The 17,922-nt window shown below is 38.2% G+C and overlaps 1 protein-coding gene and 1 long non-coding RNA gene across 5 annotated transcripts in view; both read left to right on the forward strand.

The window, feature by feature from the left end:
- LOC111259996 (uncharacterized) overlaps nucleotides 1-2,566 on the forward strand; it is a 5,839-nt gene extending 3,273 nt beyond the window's left edge. For all 4 annotated transcript variants that reach the window (XR_015310829.1, XR_015310830.1, XM_022832416.2 and 1 more), the window contains one exon: nucleotides 1,608-2,566. Coding sequence is in view for 2 of the 4 variants with exons in the window: in XM_022832416.2 (XP_022688151.1) it covers nucleotides 1,608-1,870 (263 nt within the window). In the remaining 2 variants the exon portion in view is untranslated. The remainder of the gene's footprint in view (nucleotides 1-1,607) is intronic.
- Nucleotides 2,567-7,164: 4,598 nt separating this feature from the next.
- On the forward strand, nucleotides 7,165-15,706 carry LOC111259997 (uncharacterized). Its single transcript, XR_002679983.2, has 2 exons — nucleotides 7,165-7,256; nucleotides 14,511-15,706. It is a non-coding gene; the product is annotated as an uncharacterized LOC111259997 (long non-coding RNA).
- The last annotated feature ends 2,216 nt before the right edge of the window (nucleotides 15,707-17,922 follow it).

Here is a 17,922-nt window from a genome sequence, read left to right on the forward strand (position 1 = left end):
AGAGTGAATTAATGGTAAAAACGACAAGTTGTTACAAGAGACGCCAAGGCGGTAGTTGGTGTAGTGTCAGCAGGAGAAAACTTCGATTCGAACGGACGGAAAAACTACGGTCGCAGTTGGTACATTGCGAGACAGAGTTACAACGCGGACAAATAAACATTCAATTCTGGGTTTTTCCGTCGCTAATCTCAAACAAGGACGCTATGTAGGGCGAATAAATGACTGCTACCTTTAATTATGTAACTATGAGGCACAGACCAGGGAACGCGAGTAATGAGCCTGAATGCAAATTGGTGCGGCGTCTCCAACATCATCCCCAGTTTATTGTATGCTCGGTAGGCAAAAATAGAAAATCTTATTACTTGATACTCTCATGATGCCAGTGGCATTACATAGCTACTGGAGTGCCTGCTCGAATCAAAAAGCTTCGAGACATCGAGGCCTTCGTCTGCTATACCTGCCAGCCACGAGCTGTATCGTCCTGCAGGTTGTCGCTAGAACAGGTAGAAATTACTTGTCGGTCGCTCGCTCGCTGCGAGTCGGACCGGTAGCACTCCAGTGTCTTGTTTCCTGTTTGAAGACATGGCATCTAATCGAAATGGAGAGAAGTTTAAAAGAGCAGACTGTCATCTGTTTTATGGCTTGCTTCTATCGGCTTTCGGAACGTGTTCGATCCCCTTGCCGAACAGTTCTGGACTTTAGAGCGATTTACTTTATGTGGCATTGCTACAAAAAAGTTCGCCGCGTTTATTTGTCGGTTTTCAACACAATTCGTTGACGGATAGCGCAGTAGCCTAGGTGGTTAGTTTAGGCCATGCAAGTCGCTGCCTTTAGACAATACTCCCTGGAAGTATGGCATGATACTTGCCTTTGTCATATGAATAGTTAGAAGACTTAACCTATCTAACTAACAGACAGTTTAAAGATGAGATCTGTAGTTCGGTAGCCATTGAAGTTAAATGATAAAAGATAATACAACATCGTCAGTGCGGTCCTTCTGTTCGAAGAAATAACAACAAACGACGGTTTGGCTATGTGATTCCATCTATTTAGCATGTTGAGATCGTTTTTGCACAGTACTTCTGCGATATCCTTATAGGTCATTTAATCTCAATCTAATTTATATTCTAACGCGATACATGGTACATGAAGGGCCATGAACCTTTGGCCAACCGTATGTTTCACGCCAGAGATGCACGTGTGATGATGAGCACGACGTAAAAGCCGAATAGCTCCCTGTGAAACTTCGTTAAAACAGAAATTTAAACAAAAAACGTTAAAAAAACAGAAAATTAGGTGTGTGTAAGATCGAATTTGCTTTCTGAAGGCGCGAGTCACAGTATCTGATCCGTAATTACTATATTCGGAGTTGATTAATGTTGTAACCCCCAGATGAGGCATTCGGTTAAATGGTGTAAGGTAATGCTGCGATCCATTTGGTTGGGAACAACTCTGTTGCTTATTGAGTAGTCAAGCTTCCCTTAAAAACTTTTTTCACATATATACAAATATTTTTCCTAAATAACTTAATAGGACAAGACAGATTGACTTTGTTGTTATCTTTAATTTCGATTCTTCTCAATCTTAAATTTTAATTGGCCTTCCAGCTAAAGCTGCTTCTTCTCCCGGTCGTCGTGAGCGCCCTGCATCAATGTACGACGAACCAACGAGCTCATCGTCAGTCTTTGAAAGGGAATTTCATCAAATGAATTCGAAGTCCACGTGGGATCTACATGAATCCCGACTTCAGGTAGACAAAAATACGGCACAAGTTCATGCCAAGAAAACGGCGCCCCACAGCATTATCACGAACTGCAAATACATGGACTCCATTTTTGTCGGACCCCGCGGCTTTAGGATCTTCTACTGAACAGAATATTGGTAAATGATAGCCATACTGTATGTGCTTACAATAGAGCCTAGTTTCTCCATAACAATTAAAAATAGAGCTCAGTTTTATGCAAACTGGGCCCCATTTTTAATCATTTGGCGTGAATTTTAAACGCACTTTGAAATTTTCCCAGAAGCAGCTTTTCATTAACGAGGAGTAGACTTTTTACGAGAACTACATTGATAATCTTCATTGATGCATAATAAGTTCAATACTTTAGCTAAAGACTATGCTAGATCTGTATATGTTGGTTTTAATACATAACTAATATTAAAATTAAACGAACTGTTAATTTACACTATTTCTGGTTCTGTAAACAGAACTTATCCTGTCACAAACTAAGACATTACAACGACGCTGTATCGATTATAAGTTACACTCTTTGGAATTACAGCCTAATCAACTGTTTGTTGTATAATATTATATAAACATCAAGTTCTGTTACCTTTTTAAATCTTAACTTATTATTACTGTAAGACATATATGTCAGATGAATAATGCTGTAAAGGCATCCCAGGAGTCAGCCGGTCTTGCTGAATCCTTTAAATCTTAATGGACCACACATTAGTTATGTTGTCTATACCAAAATGGACTCACACTTTCGGTCATCGACGTTCGGAGAATCGATGTACGTTACGGATTCAGCTAATAAATGGTACGAACTTCCTGTAACAATTGAAGTTCATTATTTTAAAATGGAAATTGAATTTCCGCAAGTATAATGCTATCACATAGATTCTGTCTTGCCAAGCTACAGCTGTTAACAGTCGTGGGAGCAGAACACCAACGGTACTTTGAAGGGTCTCTAGGCAATAGGTATGAAAAAACATACGTTCGAAGACAATATTGTAGAACGATTTTATTCAGTCTGATCAAATTCAGATCTGCTCTTCATGTCCTCTAAAGAAACACGCTGATTCAATTTGTTGTTACAAAGGTATTATGTCGGAACAGAAAAAGAAGGCACTATCTGCAACGCTCTTCCGATGAACAACGTAAATAATTCTGTTTTCCCGTACATCGTTATTTATTGATAGCGCTTAAGACATCAGTGCAGGAAGCTCCACAGGGTCTATTGGCGCCCATATCGATAATTATCGCCAGACTGGCCACTATCGTACCGCTTATTTTCTGCTTCTAGCGAAATACTAACATGGCAATGTTGGCGTTCGTAAGGTTGATCAATGGAAAACCAGACGAGTTCAACATAAAGAGCTAGGAAAGCATCAAATGTTTCCTTTTTGCTTCATCAGGATCAATACCAAATTTTTACTTGTCACTGTTATCTAACTGCATTCGAGATAATTCTCACAATGAGTTTAACACAGGAAAAGCTCAAAGCTGAGCTGAGAAACAAGCAGATGGCTATTAAGAAAAGTGGCGCGCCTTTCGATTGTTGTTCTAGGCACAACCGATCGCGTGCTTGGCTAAATTGTTACTTGCCCTTTACATCCTCTCTATATAAATGCGTGAATATGGATGTTCCAGAATCGTTTTTAGGAAGAATACAAAACAACTGTTACTATGTGTGAAACAGTTCGCTCAGTAATGATCTAGTTAAATTAACGATTCCTTTCACTATACAACTTTTAGAAACTTTCGCTCTTAATGGCCAGCAGTGCTAAACTGGCTGAAATCAAATTGGTGCCTACACGATAATGCAATAAAACAAACAAATTTAATGTGTTATTAAGGGAAACATTTGACAAAAGCAAATAGTGTAGCATCGATCCGACTCGTTCTGAGGCCGGTTCCGGACTTGAAAGTTGACTCTCAATCATATAGAATCTATAAACCGGTTTGAAAGTAAAATATCGTTAAATCAAATCGAGTAAAGGACCAATTTTTAATTAGGATAATAATAGGACCTTCTAAAGTAGCCTTTAAAACAGCTAAAGCAGGAGCCAGAGGAGTAATGACACACAATGAGCATCGGTCATTAAAACAAGTGTATTTATGTCTCATTTTGTACTAGCGTTGCTATTATCATAAAAGTTTGTCCTAACCGGATTAGCAATGCTTGGTCTACCATCCGTTGATGAAATCCGCTGACATAGTAGTCAGAATAATACAGGAAGGCGATGTCGAAAAAAGCATTAAGACGACCCTTTCTTACAGATCGCATTATTGTGAGACTATCATACGAAAATCGACTGCAGTGATTTTTCTAATAAGTATCCGTCGACATGTTCTAGTCAAAGGTTGCGTCTGCAGTTAGACCAACCGGCAAAACGTGTCCTAAAAAGACCGAGGCCCGATCAAAGGCCGATCCTAATGCTTTCCGTAAAGGGATGCTCTCAAAACTCAGCAACTTCGTTAACTTTGGACCAGTGCCATAAAATTCGCAATGGCAATTAGCTATAATGTTTCTTATTGATTGCACTGTATCATATTATAGTGTTGGTGGGTATTTGTCGGTAAACTTGTTGCATTTTCGACTTAATGTAGGAATAACAATATAATAATTATATAAAAAGTGTAACTGCTTTTGACTCATCGTTAGCGATTTCATAAATGCCCTCTCTTGAAGCTGCCTAATAAATAAATAAATGCCTATATTAAGGGGAAAGTTCGTGAAAATGAAGAAAAACGTCCCTAATCATTTTGCGACTTACATGTATCTATCGCCAGTTAGGTCGTTGAATAAGCTCTTAAAATTAGTTTTTTTCGAGATTTTTTTGTATTTTGTTGGACTCGTTGGGTGCTTAGAGCCCTTTGACCTGCTACCAGGCCAAAATGTAATCTCGCTGGAATTTTTTTGTATATAGCCGACTGGGGTGACAACTCAATGAATATACATGTAACAATATAGCTTGATATGCAGCCATAGTTAAAAAGTTCTATATGGATTAAAGAAGTTATATTGGTTGGCTTTAAGTTCTAAGGCGTAGTTTACAATATCAGCCGAATAAAGGCTAGAATAAATCAGCGCATGACCATCAAAAAGTTAACATAACTATAGTTTACTGTTTATATACAACAGTTCTAAAAAATACTAATTAATTATTAATAGTAGTAAGGCACTTTAGGCGGATGAGCCTATATACGCATTTGAACCAATATGGACGCGCGACAAAGGGAAATTTACAAATGAAATCCCTTGATGTGAACGCTTCTATGTTTTATCAATACGAACTTTTTAGCCCTTTAAATTCTAGACAGCATATCATCGAATGATGCAGCAAATATCACCCTTACAACTGCCTGCCCTTAAGTTTGCGCTGAACCAAAAGACTACAAGAAAAAACCTGCGCCTACGTACATTAGCGAGTAAGATCTTTGTGACCCGCGTGGTGCGAATGTCGTATCGAAACGTGCCAGGTGTCGCAGACCTTCGATAAGATTGTCGACTGACTGCACAGACACGCGATCACGAACTTCGAATATCTCTGTTTTACCTCGTAGACGATTGATAGGAATGTGCATAGTATTTACATGTCTGTAGTTGGGTTTTGTGAGCTGAATTTAGAATCCGCTTCAATCACCACGGCTGCCCGTGCGTTTAATCTATCAAACTTTATATTAACACCGTTCTATAACAATAATAACGGCGGTGACTACAATAGAAATAAGGTATATACTTATTTTAGTCACACTTCGGGTATTACTCATGTTAAAGCGATTAAAGATGTCAAGGCAAAGCGTATGCCGATGAACTGAATACGCGTAACACAAATTCGCTGCGTGAGTAACTAAGCTAGAATCGTCCGTACGTTTTATAAAGATTCGCTACGTAGCTCGATTTGGATTTGTTCTTAAAAAACCGGATGCAACCGTTTCTTAAAAAACCGGATGCAAAATACAAATAACAATGAAAGTAATTACACAACTATATCATCTATCGACAAGCTGATCTATTGGCTTGTCAATAAAGTACTGGCCAGACGGTCTTAAGGCCATATGTCCTAGGTAATCTGAGTCGCGTTGGCTCGGAGTTAGTCTTGGCTGAAGACTAAAATTTGAAAATTGCTGGAATCCCTTTGTTCTTATTTAAATTTTATTGAAATGTTATGTTGATATGATGAAGGCTGGCTAGTTTCGCAAAAGATGCGTGCCACTTATGGCTAAGGTATGCGCGATCGGATGAAACTTCCCAAAGGTCGTTATGTCGCTTTCGCTCTAGAAGTTCCGGTGTGAAGGAGGCTTTTTGTAGTGACCAATTGATTACGTAAACAAACGATATAATTATAGCGAAAGTTAAGCAGGATTAACACGTTAGAAGCTACGATATCGCCGACCAGCTAAAAGTCTATTGTCAAACAATTTTACGAAAAACGCTAGCTATATATAATATATAGGCTGGCTGTATAGAAGTGCCACATATAATAATTTTTTTGATCGTATTTCCATCCGTGAAACTCCACAAAACGCCAGAGAGTCCAGTCATTTCTAAATGCGTTCATTACGAATGATGAAAGGTGGATCATATACGTGCAAATAAACAGAAATTGATTTTACGATCTGTGGTAAGGCCCAGACCGATATTTCTCCCTGATTTCCTAGCGGCTTTGCCGACTGCATGCTGAAAAGCATGAAGCGTTTCAGAAAACTTGTTTTATGTACATTCGTTTTGACGAAGCAGATCACTATTTTCTGCTCCCCGGTGGCATCTATTTCTCTTACTATTTCACCATCACTTTACGTACAAAAATACGTCAAACTACCAGAAAACACTAAAATCCCAACAAGTCAAGTACACTTTAGCAGTACTGTTTAGTTATTCAGCGTCGGCAAACATCATTTCAGATGGTGAGACGGAAGACACCGGCTGTACGTAACAATACGAAAATGCTCGTCTAGCTGAAATTCACTTATTACGCCCGCAATCGCGAAAATACGATATTTCAATTTTTCTGCTGACTTTGTCAGTAGTCTGAAAATGTGTGCCAATATTTTTTATCGACATGTAGAGTACCAGTGTAAAGTAGAGTAATGTTACTTCATAGGCCGAAAACCGTCTAAAAATGTTCCGTGGTTCTCGAAGTTTGAAACTATTTGATTGAATTTATTTGAATTTGGCGCCAACTGTATAATATATATAGAAGTCTGAATAGAAACTTTAAGGAGCATTGATCTACTAACACGTTCAGTGACTCGTAGAAGTTATTTGAGCTCTTAGTGTAGCATCGCTCCATGCGACTGTATGCTCTAAATCTTATACTCATAGTATAACAAATATAGGCTTCTAACACGGTAATTTTTTGTAAAAGTTTCAAAGCAAAGCTTATATATATATATATATATATGCATCGTTTCAGCGTTGTTTAAATTCTTAAAAACACCTTAAAAAAGAAAGCGATTCTCTCAAAGAGACCATACGAGTACAACAACGACCGTGACGACGATTACAACAACAACTGATCAGGTAGATACCAATATAAACGGTCCAAGTAAAATTCATAGGTTAGTAAATCTTATTCGTGGAAATTGTTTTCGTCTTCCAAGGAAGCAACTATTTCAATACTAAAAAATCTAGATTGTATATTAAGTAGGGGAACGCCGTAAAATCCCTTTCGGACTTTTCCGCCCCGTTGAACAGGTTTAAACGGACTCAAACTCCATGTTTTTGTACGTGTAAAACTGAATTGGAAGCTACATATACATATAAGTAGGAAAGAGGCAAATTTCCACATGCGTACAATATAATTGGCAGTCATCGCAACAAACGTAAATAAGGATCTCACAACAAAAATAAACCATGATCGTTACGTGCCTGCAACGTTATATATATATATATATATATGTATATAACATCGCAATCCGTACAAAGCTTAAGTGGTAGACAGCACAATGTAGTTCCAATTTCCACATCTTAATATTTTTTTTTTTAGTTGATACCCTCTGATTACGTCTGACGATCTATTTCTGTAGCTGCGAATAGTATCTGCGGGAAGACCCATCTCATAACACGTATATACCAGGCTCACTTGAAGATGCGCTATGGTGTGGATTAGCACCTCACCGTAATCGCCAAAGTGCCCTTTTTGTTCTACCTTTTTCCCGACTTCTTACGCATAGCATCAGCAAGTATATATCGATGTCAAGCATTGATCCTTTTCTTTACTGAACCCGTATTCGTTTATTCAATAGCATAGTTACTGGGGTGGGGTCATACATGCGGTTTAAGGACGTCCAACAAGCTTCCTGTGGCAAACGCTTATTATTTCGCCGTAATAATTATTTTATCTTCAATCGAACTATATGCCACCATCGATGATCTTCTCCCATTTTGATAGTAATTTACTTATTTTCTCTAAAAGTCTGGGTTATGAGAATTTAAAAAAGTCTCAAAAAATAATTCCTGTAGCGTGTTAAGATTTGAACAATTATTTGGTAATTTTTTTGTGATAGCGATATCTACTAAGTATAATGGACGACAGAAAGGCTCCTGGCTGTGTTTTCCATAGTGATTTTTGTCTTATAAGGTCAAGCGCTGTCGCGTAATAGGAATGGGTAATTATCTTGGCTTTGCATAATTTCCAACATCATATCCTCCAATAGTTGAAGTTACACACCAGCAATGATCGGTAAACCTGGGATTGATGAAGCTGTGGCAGACAGAAATACTTACGGTAGACTACCGAAGACATACTCTAAGCTATTGCAGTTATGGATTCATTTTAATGAATAAGAATGAGCCGATCTCGTTTTTTTCCCGTTCGTTCAGCCCGAGACCACTGCCTGCGATTATCCACCTTCCTTAATGCAAAACACTGTTGTATCGTGAAGGAAAGAGACGAAGTCCTTGTTATTGATACTCGTTCAAATCGCGCAGCACTTATTTGTCTATTTTTTTACCTCATTAATTAACAGAAGTAGATTCAGACAGAGGTTCTGAATTGAAAAGATGCATCACAACTCGCTTCATTCTATGAACGACTCAAGAAAAGAATGATACACTTCTTTATTGGTACCATCTACAGGATCGTACCTCTTTAGGCTGTAAAAAAACATTACCCTACTATTTTTCGGATGGACTCGTCTTCGATCCACTTTGCAGAACAGGTATGGATTAAGCATCGATTTCCACCATAGTGTAATAGCTAGTATATATTCTTGTCACTTTAGGCCTTTTTAAATATGTCATGGAGAGGCGCGTCAAATGTCCGCGATTTATTTCCTGAGAAAACACAATTATCAAGTAGTGCCCAGCAGAAATTCTCCTATTCGTATGTAATGCCTGTAGATTCAAGCTCATAGTACCATAACGGTCCCACGGTTGGTATGAGAGCTAAGATCTAATTTGAAAAGATAAGTTTTTCCTTCATTTTTTTAAAATAAAAATCTATTTATGTGGTGTAATGTATTGTAAGCATGACTCTGCTTATTTATACAACCTGACCGTCATGCTCTAATTCTCTCTAATACGTATATGTGTGTGTGTCTGTGCGTGTGTGTGTGTGTACACTGATGATACCTATGCAGTTGGGTAATTTTCCATCTGTTCGCTCTGACGGTCCAATTTGTTGCTTTCAACAGATGTTACGCTGCGTGTTATTATATGCTGCGAACGGCTTTCATTTCAAAACGAACATTTTTTCAGAGGAGGGGCTTATACCACGTAATTACTTCTGCCTCCCTATTCTGTTTAATAAATGGCCGATCAGGAACTGAAGCAACTCAAGCGATGGAAGAGATGATATTATACAAATAATACTGATGCATCAACATCATTATATACTCGGTCTAATCTACGGCGTTAATTTTTTCTATCTATCGTCTAACCGTTTAAAGACGTGACCGGCCGTTGAATGATTACGTACGTCTTCATAATTTGAAACTGTAAACAACTTTAAATAACACGCTCGCTTGCAGTGTGGAGCTCAATCTGAATATACTCTGTCAATCCGTATTCCATGGACAGCTGACCTTTCAGCTTCTAAAGTAACAGCGAGAAAGGTTCTCTGTCCCGGTGATTCATTGAAACTCTGGCATAGAATTCAAAGGTTTGTGAAACTTTTTTTTTTAACCTTTTATGCTTATTATTAATACAAAAGCGGGTTCTTTGAGCTACTTTGAGCTAGCGGCATGCGTTGATACGTCTAGCTCAAATGCGGTATCCACTGTATAACACAGTAGTATCTATTGTATGCTCTGCAAACCTAATGGTACTTTGCCCTTTTTACATTACACTAGGGCCGTTCCTCTATGGAGAATATAGGATTTTTGACTTGTGTGGTAGATTAGGTTAGTGGAATCGAAAAAAATAACAGAGCACCTGGAATGACCTAGACGCTAGGCATTTTATAAGCAAACGTTGTTATGATAATATTATTTAAATTCCACCATGGATCTGAAGTTGATAAGACAATACTCCATATACGATATGCGACAATATGTTCCCATATCGTAAATTCAACCTAAAACAGACGTATACAATTGTACTGCCCTTGACGTCAACGCAAGTATACCAGGCTCTTTACCAGATAAACGAATACGTTTCATAGTTAATCACACACACTTGGGTTAGACCCTGATTAATTATTTCGTCATAAATTTGTTGAAAACAGAATCTTTGAAAGTAGATTATGGGCTATATACAAATAACGAATAAAAAAAGAACAAATCTTTACACGGATTTGAAATGCGGTTACTTGCTTTACCACGAATGTATCTTGCTCTACTTTGTTTTGTTTAGCCATCGTGTTCGCCTGCTTATCACCCCCGGGGGCAAACAATAGCGCCAGGCATCCTGGGTTGTGCTTTTGGGCATCACTACAGTCGCGCAGTTATTATTAGTGTCTTTCACTCAGCGGGCGGTACACATGTTACCCCGATCTGTTCAGCCCCGAGGCTGCCAAGCCTTTCTGCTAAAATATGACGTCAGATACTGACGTCGAAATAAGCCAATTAGTGATTAAGAGCTTATGTTATTGATTTGTCTGTTTTATGAGGTGGAGGTAAAGCGAGTAAAACGGGTATTAATTGAAGCAGGACTATCGTCTGAATATAGAGACTGTTATTTTTTTGCTAAATACAGAGAAAAAGTTATCGATACGAAGAATAGTTTTATTTTCATTATTGATATCATGGGCAAATGGCATTATTCAGACGTCGGACGGACATATGGGGGTGGAACTGTAAGAGGGAGAAAAACACTGAAAGCAAAAATAGAATATTCACAAAAGAACATCATCATTCTATGGCCAGCTCAGCAATATGTCACATCCTCTCCAAAATACACTAAACCGATGTTGGTACGGTTTGTGATAAAACAATGATCGAAAAAAAATGACTAACGCAGAGACACGCACTCGCGGGCCCTTAACACGAACAAACTGAGAAGATCCATGAACGAGCCCATTAAAAGCCACCGAAATTTTACACCAAATAATGACACATATGGGGCAAACACAGAGTTTCCGAAATTTGCCCTCAATACCGTTCAGCGAGGCCAACGGAAGATAACAATTCTTTCTATTCTTCTTCTTTTTTTAGATTCTTTTTTCCGTTTATGGCGCTACTAAATAATTTGATGTACTCGTTGCTAATGTATATATACATACGTTGTACATTTGATGCGTGTCTTGTTTTTCTTCATCTAATTAGCTTTAGATCTCAATATGATGCTGAAATATACATATATAATAGTTTAAAATTCGCACACGCACGCTTCCATATCTTGACTCTTTATTGTCACCCGTGACGTCACGTCCTGAGACCCACTGAATCGGGTGTTGATGACTGGGTCGTAGTAGTATCTGACGAAACCTAATCAAACGAATACCTAGTTTTTTACGATGTACATAACTATGAACGTACATATTCTCGCCTTGCCTTGCGGATAGTTGAGAAAGAAAAACACTGTGCCGCCTTAGCCCCGAGCGCAACCTGAAGCGATACAGAATTTATCGAAGGTCTTCGGAACAGCCCAGCGGGCTTCATAGTGACAAACGCCGCTCAAAATGTTAAATGCACGACATAACACAGTAGCATGCTCCTTGGCTAAACAGGATCGCATCCGAGTGTATATGGCTCATAGTTCTACCGGATCGATTTCGCAAGTAAGAGAAAGCACAGTAGTGGCGATCACGTCAGTCAATCAAATTAACAGTCGGCCAAGCAGTGATACTTAGACATGCATGGGAAAAGTAATGGCAGCATGTTATGGACGACTACGACGGTAGTCGTTAATCAATGGTATCGGCTTCTTTTCTACGAAGTTTAAACGAAAACGTGCAAACATTTCCGCACGAACATTTCGTATATCGTTAAGCATCTATTGAAGAGCAAAGTGGCTTTAGTTATTTGCTATTGGTGGTTGTAATTAGTTTTTTTCCGGAGAAGCCAATTCATCGGCTTGATTTGCCCGTATTAGCCCTTTTGCCTTGTAAATCATGGCACCTTTGGTGGCTCGAGTAAAAGAGAAGGACTACCTGTAACAACGCCAGTTGTTCCTAACAACGTCTTTAAGATATAGATCAACATTACGATAAAAATAGTCAGACGCCAGATGCTGTCCCAAATTGAAAAATATGAATAGCTATAAAAAAAAAAAATTTAAATAAACTAGCAGAATGTAATTTTAAGCCGAAGAATATAGAAAACTGGGCAAACAAAGTTGTGTGTAAAACAACATTTTCTGGAATAGAAAAAAATTGAGATTACACCAGCAAACGTTCCGTAATGAGCGTTTTAGGCTTTTAGTAACTGAATCCATAACGAGTTGGATGCCTGTTTGCAAAGACCTACATTGTAATACCTTAGATTTTTGTTGCCTGATTCTTGTTTCTGTTAAATTGTAGGTAAACTGAATCTTTCGAGTTCCATGATCAACTATAAAAATTTTTAACTTAAATGGCGTAGCAAAAACTAGCTACTGTCTGTGACCACAAAGACAACTAAAATCAAAGTGGAGGTTTATGCCGCATTAACGCATAGACCCCTCCCTTAGAGGATAACCCGAATCACTTAGTAGCTATTGTGAAAACTTGGCTAGATCTGATTACTGAATAGGTAACAAATATATACAGTCCATTGACATATAACTTTTGCTTTGAGTCGTAACTTCCTTATTTAACTGAAAAGGAACTACCTGGTAATATGCACCTAGCATTATTATAACAACAAATCAATACACACATGAAGCCAAAAAAAATTAGCATCAATGCTTCAAATACCTTGTCGTTTTCACCAATACGTAATCGACATATAACCCGTAAAAGTATCTGGAAATAGACGGATTATTTTTACTTCTCCTAAAAAATCATTAATTTAGTGCATAAGTGAAACTTTATTTATAAGTAAAGGTAATTAAATAAAATTTACAATGATTATTATTGCAAATAATTATTTTCCTTCGTCAAAGAATAAATTCCAGGGTCAAAAATTGTTAATAAAATTAGTTATAAAACTAGTTACTTAAAAAGTAATCATAAACTAGTATGACCACATAATTTATTACAGATAGAATTGTAGTTATGGCTGGATAAAAAGAATATATATATGCCGTATTAAGAATTGCTTACGTAACTGGGAAAGAACAATGTACTGTTATATACATTTTGGAAAAATGTTTTTCATTAAATAATTACCTGTTAATTAACTGTGCTATCGATTAAATATATTTTTCTAAAACAGACACACCTCAAAGCCACTGTGATCATAATAGGTTTTGTGTTTTTCGCTACTCAATGATAGACACATTTAGCGTTCAGCATTTGGTGCGTCAAGTGTCTTTCCGCTGTCAGTTTTTAGAGAAAAAAAATGAATTTTTACCTACAGTCAGGTAGGAGTAGAAGCTGTACCTTCATATGGTATCAGATAGCTGTTCTGTGATAATTAGATTTTGACCAAATTATTTTCTTTTTAACTTTTTCAAGCCTTCGTTTCTATTTTCTGAGAAAAAAAATAACCTGTTAGTTACAAGCACGAAGTTTGTCGCTGTGGCTAACTATACAACGGATCGTCGACGTCGGATCATCCCACTGGTAGGCCCTTGGATGTCAAATTAAACGATATTATTATCGTCACCAACCAGAATACATTAGCACAATGGACCTTCTACTAGTCGATGACTCATTTCAACAGTTGAACGGCGATTTCTGGTTTGTTCTGTTAAGACAACGGCAGGACATCTCACGTTATGAAAGCTACGGATTATTTGTGAATTGTGTAACCATCGACAACAATAGTGTTTGACTTAGCAACAAACTGCGATCATCTAGTGCTTGGGAACGTTATATAAAACCTATTACCATTATACGCTCAAACAACTATACATGATTAAACAAATATAAAGGAGAAGTCTTTGGTATACCCAGTTCTGACGTAATAATGGAACTCTTAGTAAATCGAAGTGGCTGTTATGATTCGAGTATAATCGACGCGTTTCCGACTGACCTCGCTCAATAGAATAACTAGAAGTTCTGCTAAAACGTTCACAAATGACCGTAATAGTAATGCTGTTTATCGTAAACGGCCAAACTGTTTCCCTATGAATCATGGCAGTATTAATATTAGTGAAAAAAGACACGGCATATGCTCTACTATTTGCAGTAGCTAAACGATCATGTCGATTTCGAACTTCGCTGCCCGCATCGATCATGAAGACGGACATGAATTCACGATGGGCATAGATATGAACAGCGATGGTTCTCAGACAAACACTTTGTTTCAGATGGCACTTGCGTCACTGCAATCTTCATCAGCCAGAAAGGTCACTCCGTCCACCGGGAAATCGAATCTTACGAGCTGTTTAGTACAATTCGTTCTACTATCTACGCGTCGCCGGCACCAGGATTGTGTAGCGACAAGGGGAGTACTTCGCTAAGAGACTTCACTTACGCAAGCTCCATAATATACATGCAACGTTGACGGGAAATCACAAACTAACTTCGTATCATGTAATCGCTATGATCGATGAACAACTTTTGATTGAGTATTTGCTGATCGACACACATGTAACAATTCGTGAGTCCGCTGCTTCGTGTTTACGAACGCTGGATAGTGCCGTATATCTGTACATACCCACCAGGGGTATAACCCGCGTACTTCAAGCTCACCGTATTGGCCATATTGTGGAGCCAAGGCACTACTATTAGACAGCTCGCTTTACAATTACCCCCGTTTCGTGATTTCGCCATGCTGACAGTGCAACGTATTAATATACTAACTACTAGCTATGCCCTCCCATTAATGTAGCAAAAATCCTAACGACACTCTAAGCTCTATCGCTTTTAGACTCCTCCATAATATACTTAATAACTCGCATCCATTGAGAATAGCGGTAAACTAATGCAATTAAGTCATTTATACAAGCATAGCCTCCATTTTGGAGAGCGTTAGAATTCGACCTTGGATTGCAAATCATAGCTAGCCTAATGGGATAGGGAGGCTTTTTTTGGCATTCGTAACTAATTACCCGACTTTTTAGCTTATCGGTTGGAGCTCGTCGTGCCCAACAAATGCCCAGTTGCCAGCCTCTCTTCTCAATGATACTTGCTGTAGCATTGTGCCAAAGGGAGACATTATTATAAACCGGCAAAAAGCCATCGATTCCTTAGTGCACGAAGGAGAAACAAAGGAATTCCAGGTATAATCTACCAGCACCTTCAAACAATGCTACGTTTGACGTGCGAGATCTAACTATCCAAGCAAACTTGTTTATCAAAACTTACCAGTAAAAGATAATTAGCATTTCTGTGAATGGGAAGATTTTTTTAGAATGCGTTGCCTTCTACACAACAGCACACACATAGCCAATATAGTCGTCAGGACAACAATCTATTGTCAAAAAATGAATGGGCCTACGATAAATTTTGTACTGTACTTATTACAATAAATAAAAAAATCAACAAACAATTACAGTACAGATATAGCGTCGTGTTGATATAGTATCGCTGTCTAATTGACGTTTTTTGAAAATTTCGGTTTTCTCTTTAGTACTACCTTCATAGAGCAGTATATAAGTTCTTGGTTAAGGACCAAGTGTTGCTGAAGATATGCCCGAGGCTTATTCTCTAGAGCTTACTAATTTCCCGTTTTACGTTTACAGCCATTAAAAATGTATTGAGTTGGGCAGCATTTAGACACTCGCGAAAATTTCTTCGAAAGTCAAACAGAAGAATGACGAATCCACTGCCCAGTTATGAATGCCTATATGCTTATAATCTGTTCACAAGCTGAGGCTATGGACAAGGAAATATCTTATTGAATTTAAATTGAGATAATCATGTTTGTTGCTCACCAGGAACCCTTAACCATGTACAGTTGACCGTGTGGGGCTAAAGATTTAGAAAACTGGAAACTATTGATGCTTGTGCATAATAGTACTAATAATTACTGCGAAAATGACAAACGACAGAGACCCAAGGACGAGTAGGCATCTATAACGTACTTTTTGCCACGGAGGGAAAGGAAGGAAATTCGAAGGGAAAACCACTGCCATATATTGTCAGAATGGCAAAACAGTTTTTCCAGTGGATAAGGTGGTGCTGATAACACAAAGCGAAAATAGCTTAAACGGCATAGATTACGTATAAGCAATCTCTGTTCCGTCGCTTTCTTCGAAACGAAACTAGAGCAGAATGGCAATGTTCGTATTATGTGAGGGATGGACATGTTGAAAATGGCTTACTGTAGAAAATTCAAATAAATTTTTGCCTAAATACACTCGATTCAATATTAGCTGACGTTATGCTCTAAGAGATGGCCATAAATTAGATGAACATTTTTTGGGCATGGCGTAATTGTCTAGTCAAAAATCAGACACGGCTTATGCGTTCTATTCAGACATCATAGGTTGATTACTTGTCTGACTGCTCCCAAACTGAATTGCAGCTGTTCTGCTCCATGCAAATTTCTAGATAGAACTCCGTTAATCATACACTAAGCACTTTAAAATCACTAGAAGCATTGTAAATGCTTGCATAATGTTCGCTTTCGGATATACCGTCGTGTCTAGGTTGTCAATACTTGCTTTTTTTCTGGTTATCTAAGTATCTATTTTTTCAACCGCTGTTATGTCGACACAACCGTCAAGAGAAAGCAGTAATGGTCAACGATAGTTTATGAGAATGTGTTCCTTGCTGGTTGAAACGAATAGAGGTCTGCTATGGTGGCGTGTATACGATGAGATCGCTATCCGATTTTTATTTTTTGCCACCGTATGCTACATATAAGAATTACGGTGTACGCAAGATCTGTTGATCTCGACAGTCGTCAATAACGACGAACGTTGCTTTGAAGCCGGCACCAGAAAAATCACCAGCCAACGTTGCCATTACGTTGTTTTTCTAGTTACCAAAGTGATAAATAGAGTATAATCATGATTTATACGTAAAGTGGCTCAACCGAATGGGCAACGTTGGGAAGAACGAACGGTTCAATGCGTTGTCCTATCAAGTAGGTTTTATCTTTTAAAGGCGATTTGGATAGTCGGCAATAATTGATCAAGCACATCATTTTTCTTTATGCATAGGTAAAATTAAACGGTAGATGCTGCCGTTACTTCAGGAGACGCTTCAAACGTGTTCTAGTCATATGGAGTAGCCATATATATATGCTCACACGAAGTAAAAATTAGAGACACGAACCACTAGATAGATCAGATTCAATATTAATACCTGAAATGACGAAATACGTTAGTTTTTAGGTTCAGTGATGGAATAAGGCACAGTGGAGCTAACGATGACTGTTGGCTAAGTAAACGTTTTGTGGTCTGTTACTGTTGTTGTTTTGACCCCTCAACCTGCATCGAAGTCATTAACGGTCATCCCGTTGAGCGACCGAACACCTACAGGCATGTGTATAGCATATACATATAGTGATAGCTAACTTTGATCGAGTAAATTATCTTATTATTTTGCTGTTCAACGGTAAAACCGACATCAATCTAAACAGACAAGAAAATTTATTCCAACCGCGCTGATTGGGTCGCTGGGCCGCACGTTATTGTTACTCACGCAAAGCTTGACACTGTGAAGCTTAGCTGGTTAGTTGCTATCGTTATTTGCAGTTTTTTATGTGGGCTAAAACCAGCCTTGAAAGTTCGAATTGTATACATCTACTTACGAAAATTCGCTATATAT

Source organism: Varroa jacobsoni, unplaced genomic scaffold (assembly GCF_002532875.2).
Source record: "Varroa jacobsoni isolate VJ856 unplaced genomic scaffold, vjacob_1.0 scaffold_390, whole genome shotgun sequence".
NCBI classification, from domain to species: Eukaryota; Metazoa; Arthropoda; class Arachnida; order Mesostigmata; family Varroidae; genus Varroa; species Varroa jacobsoni.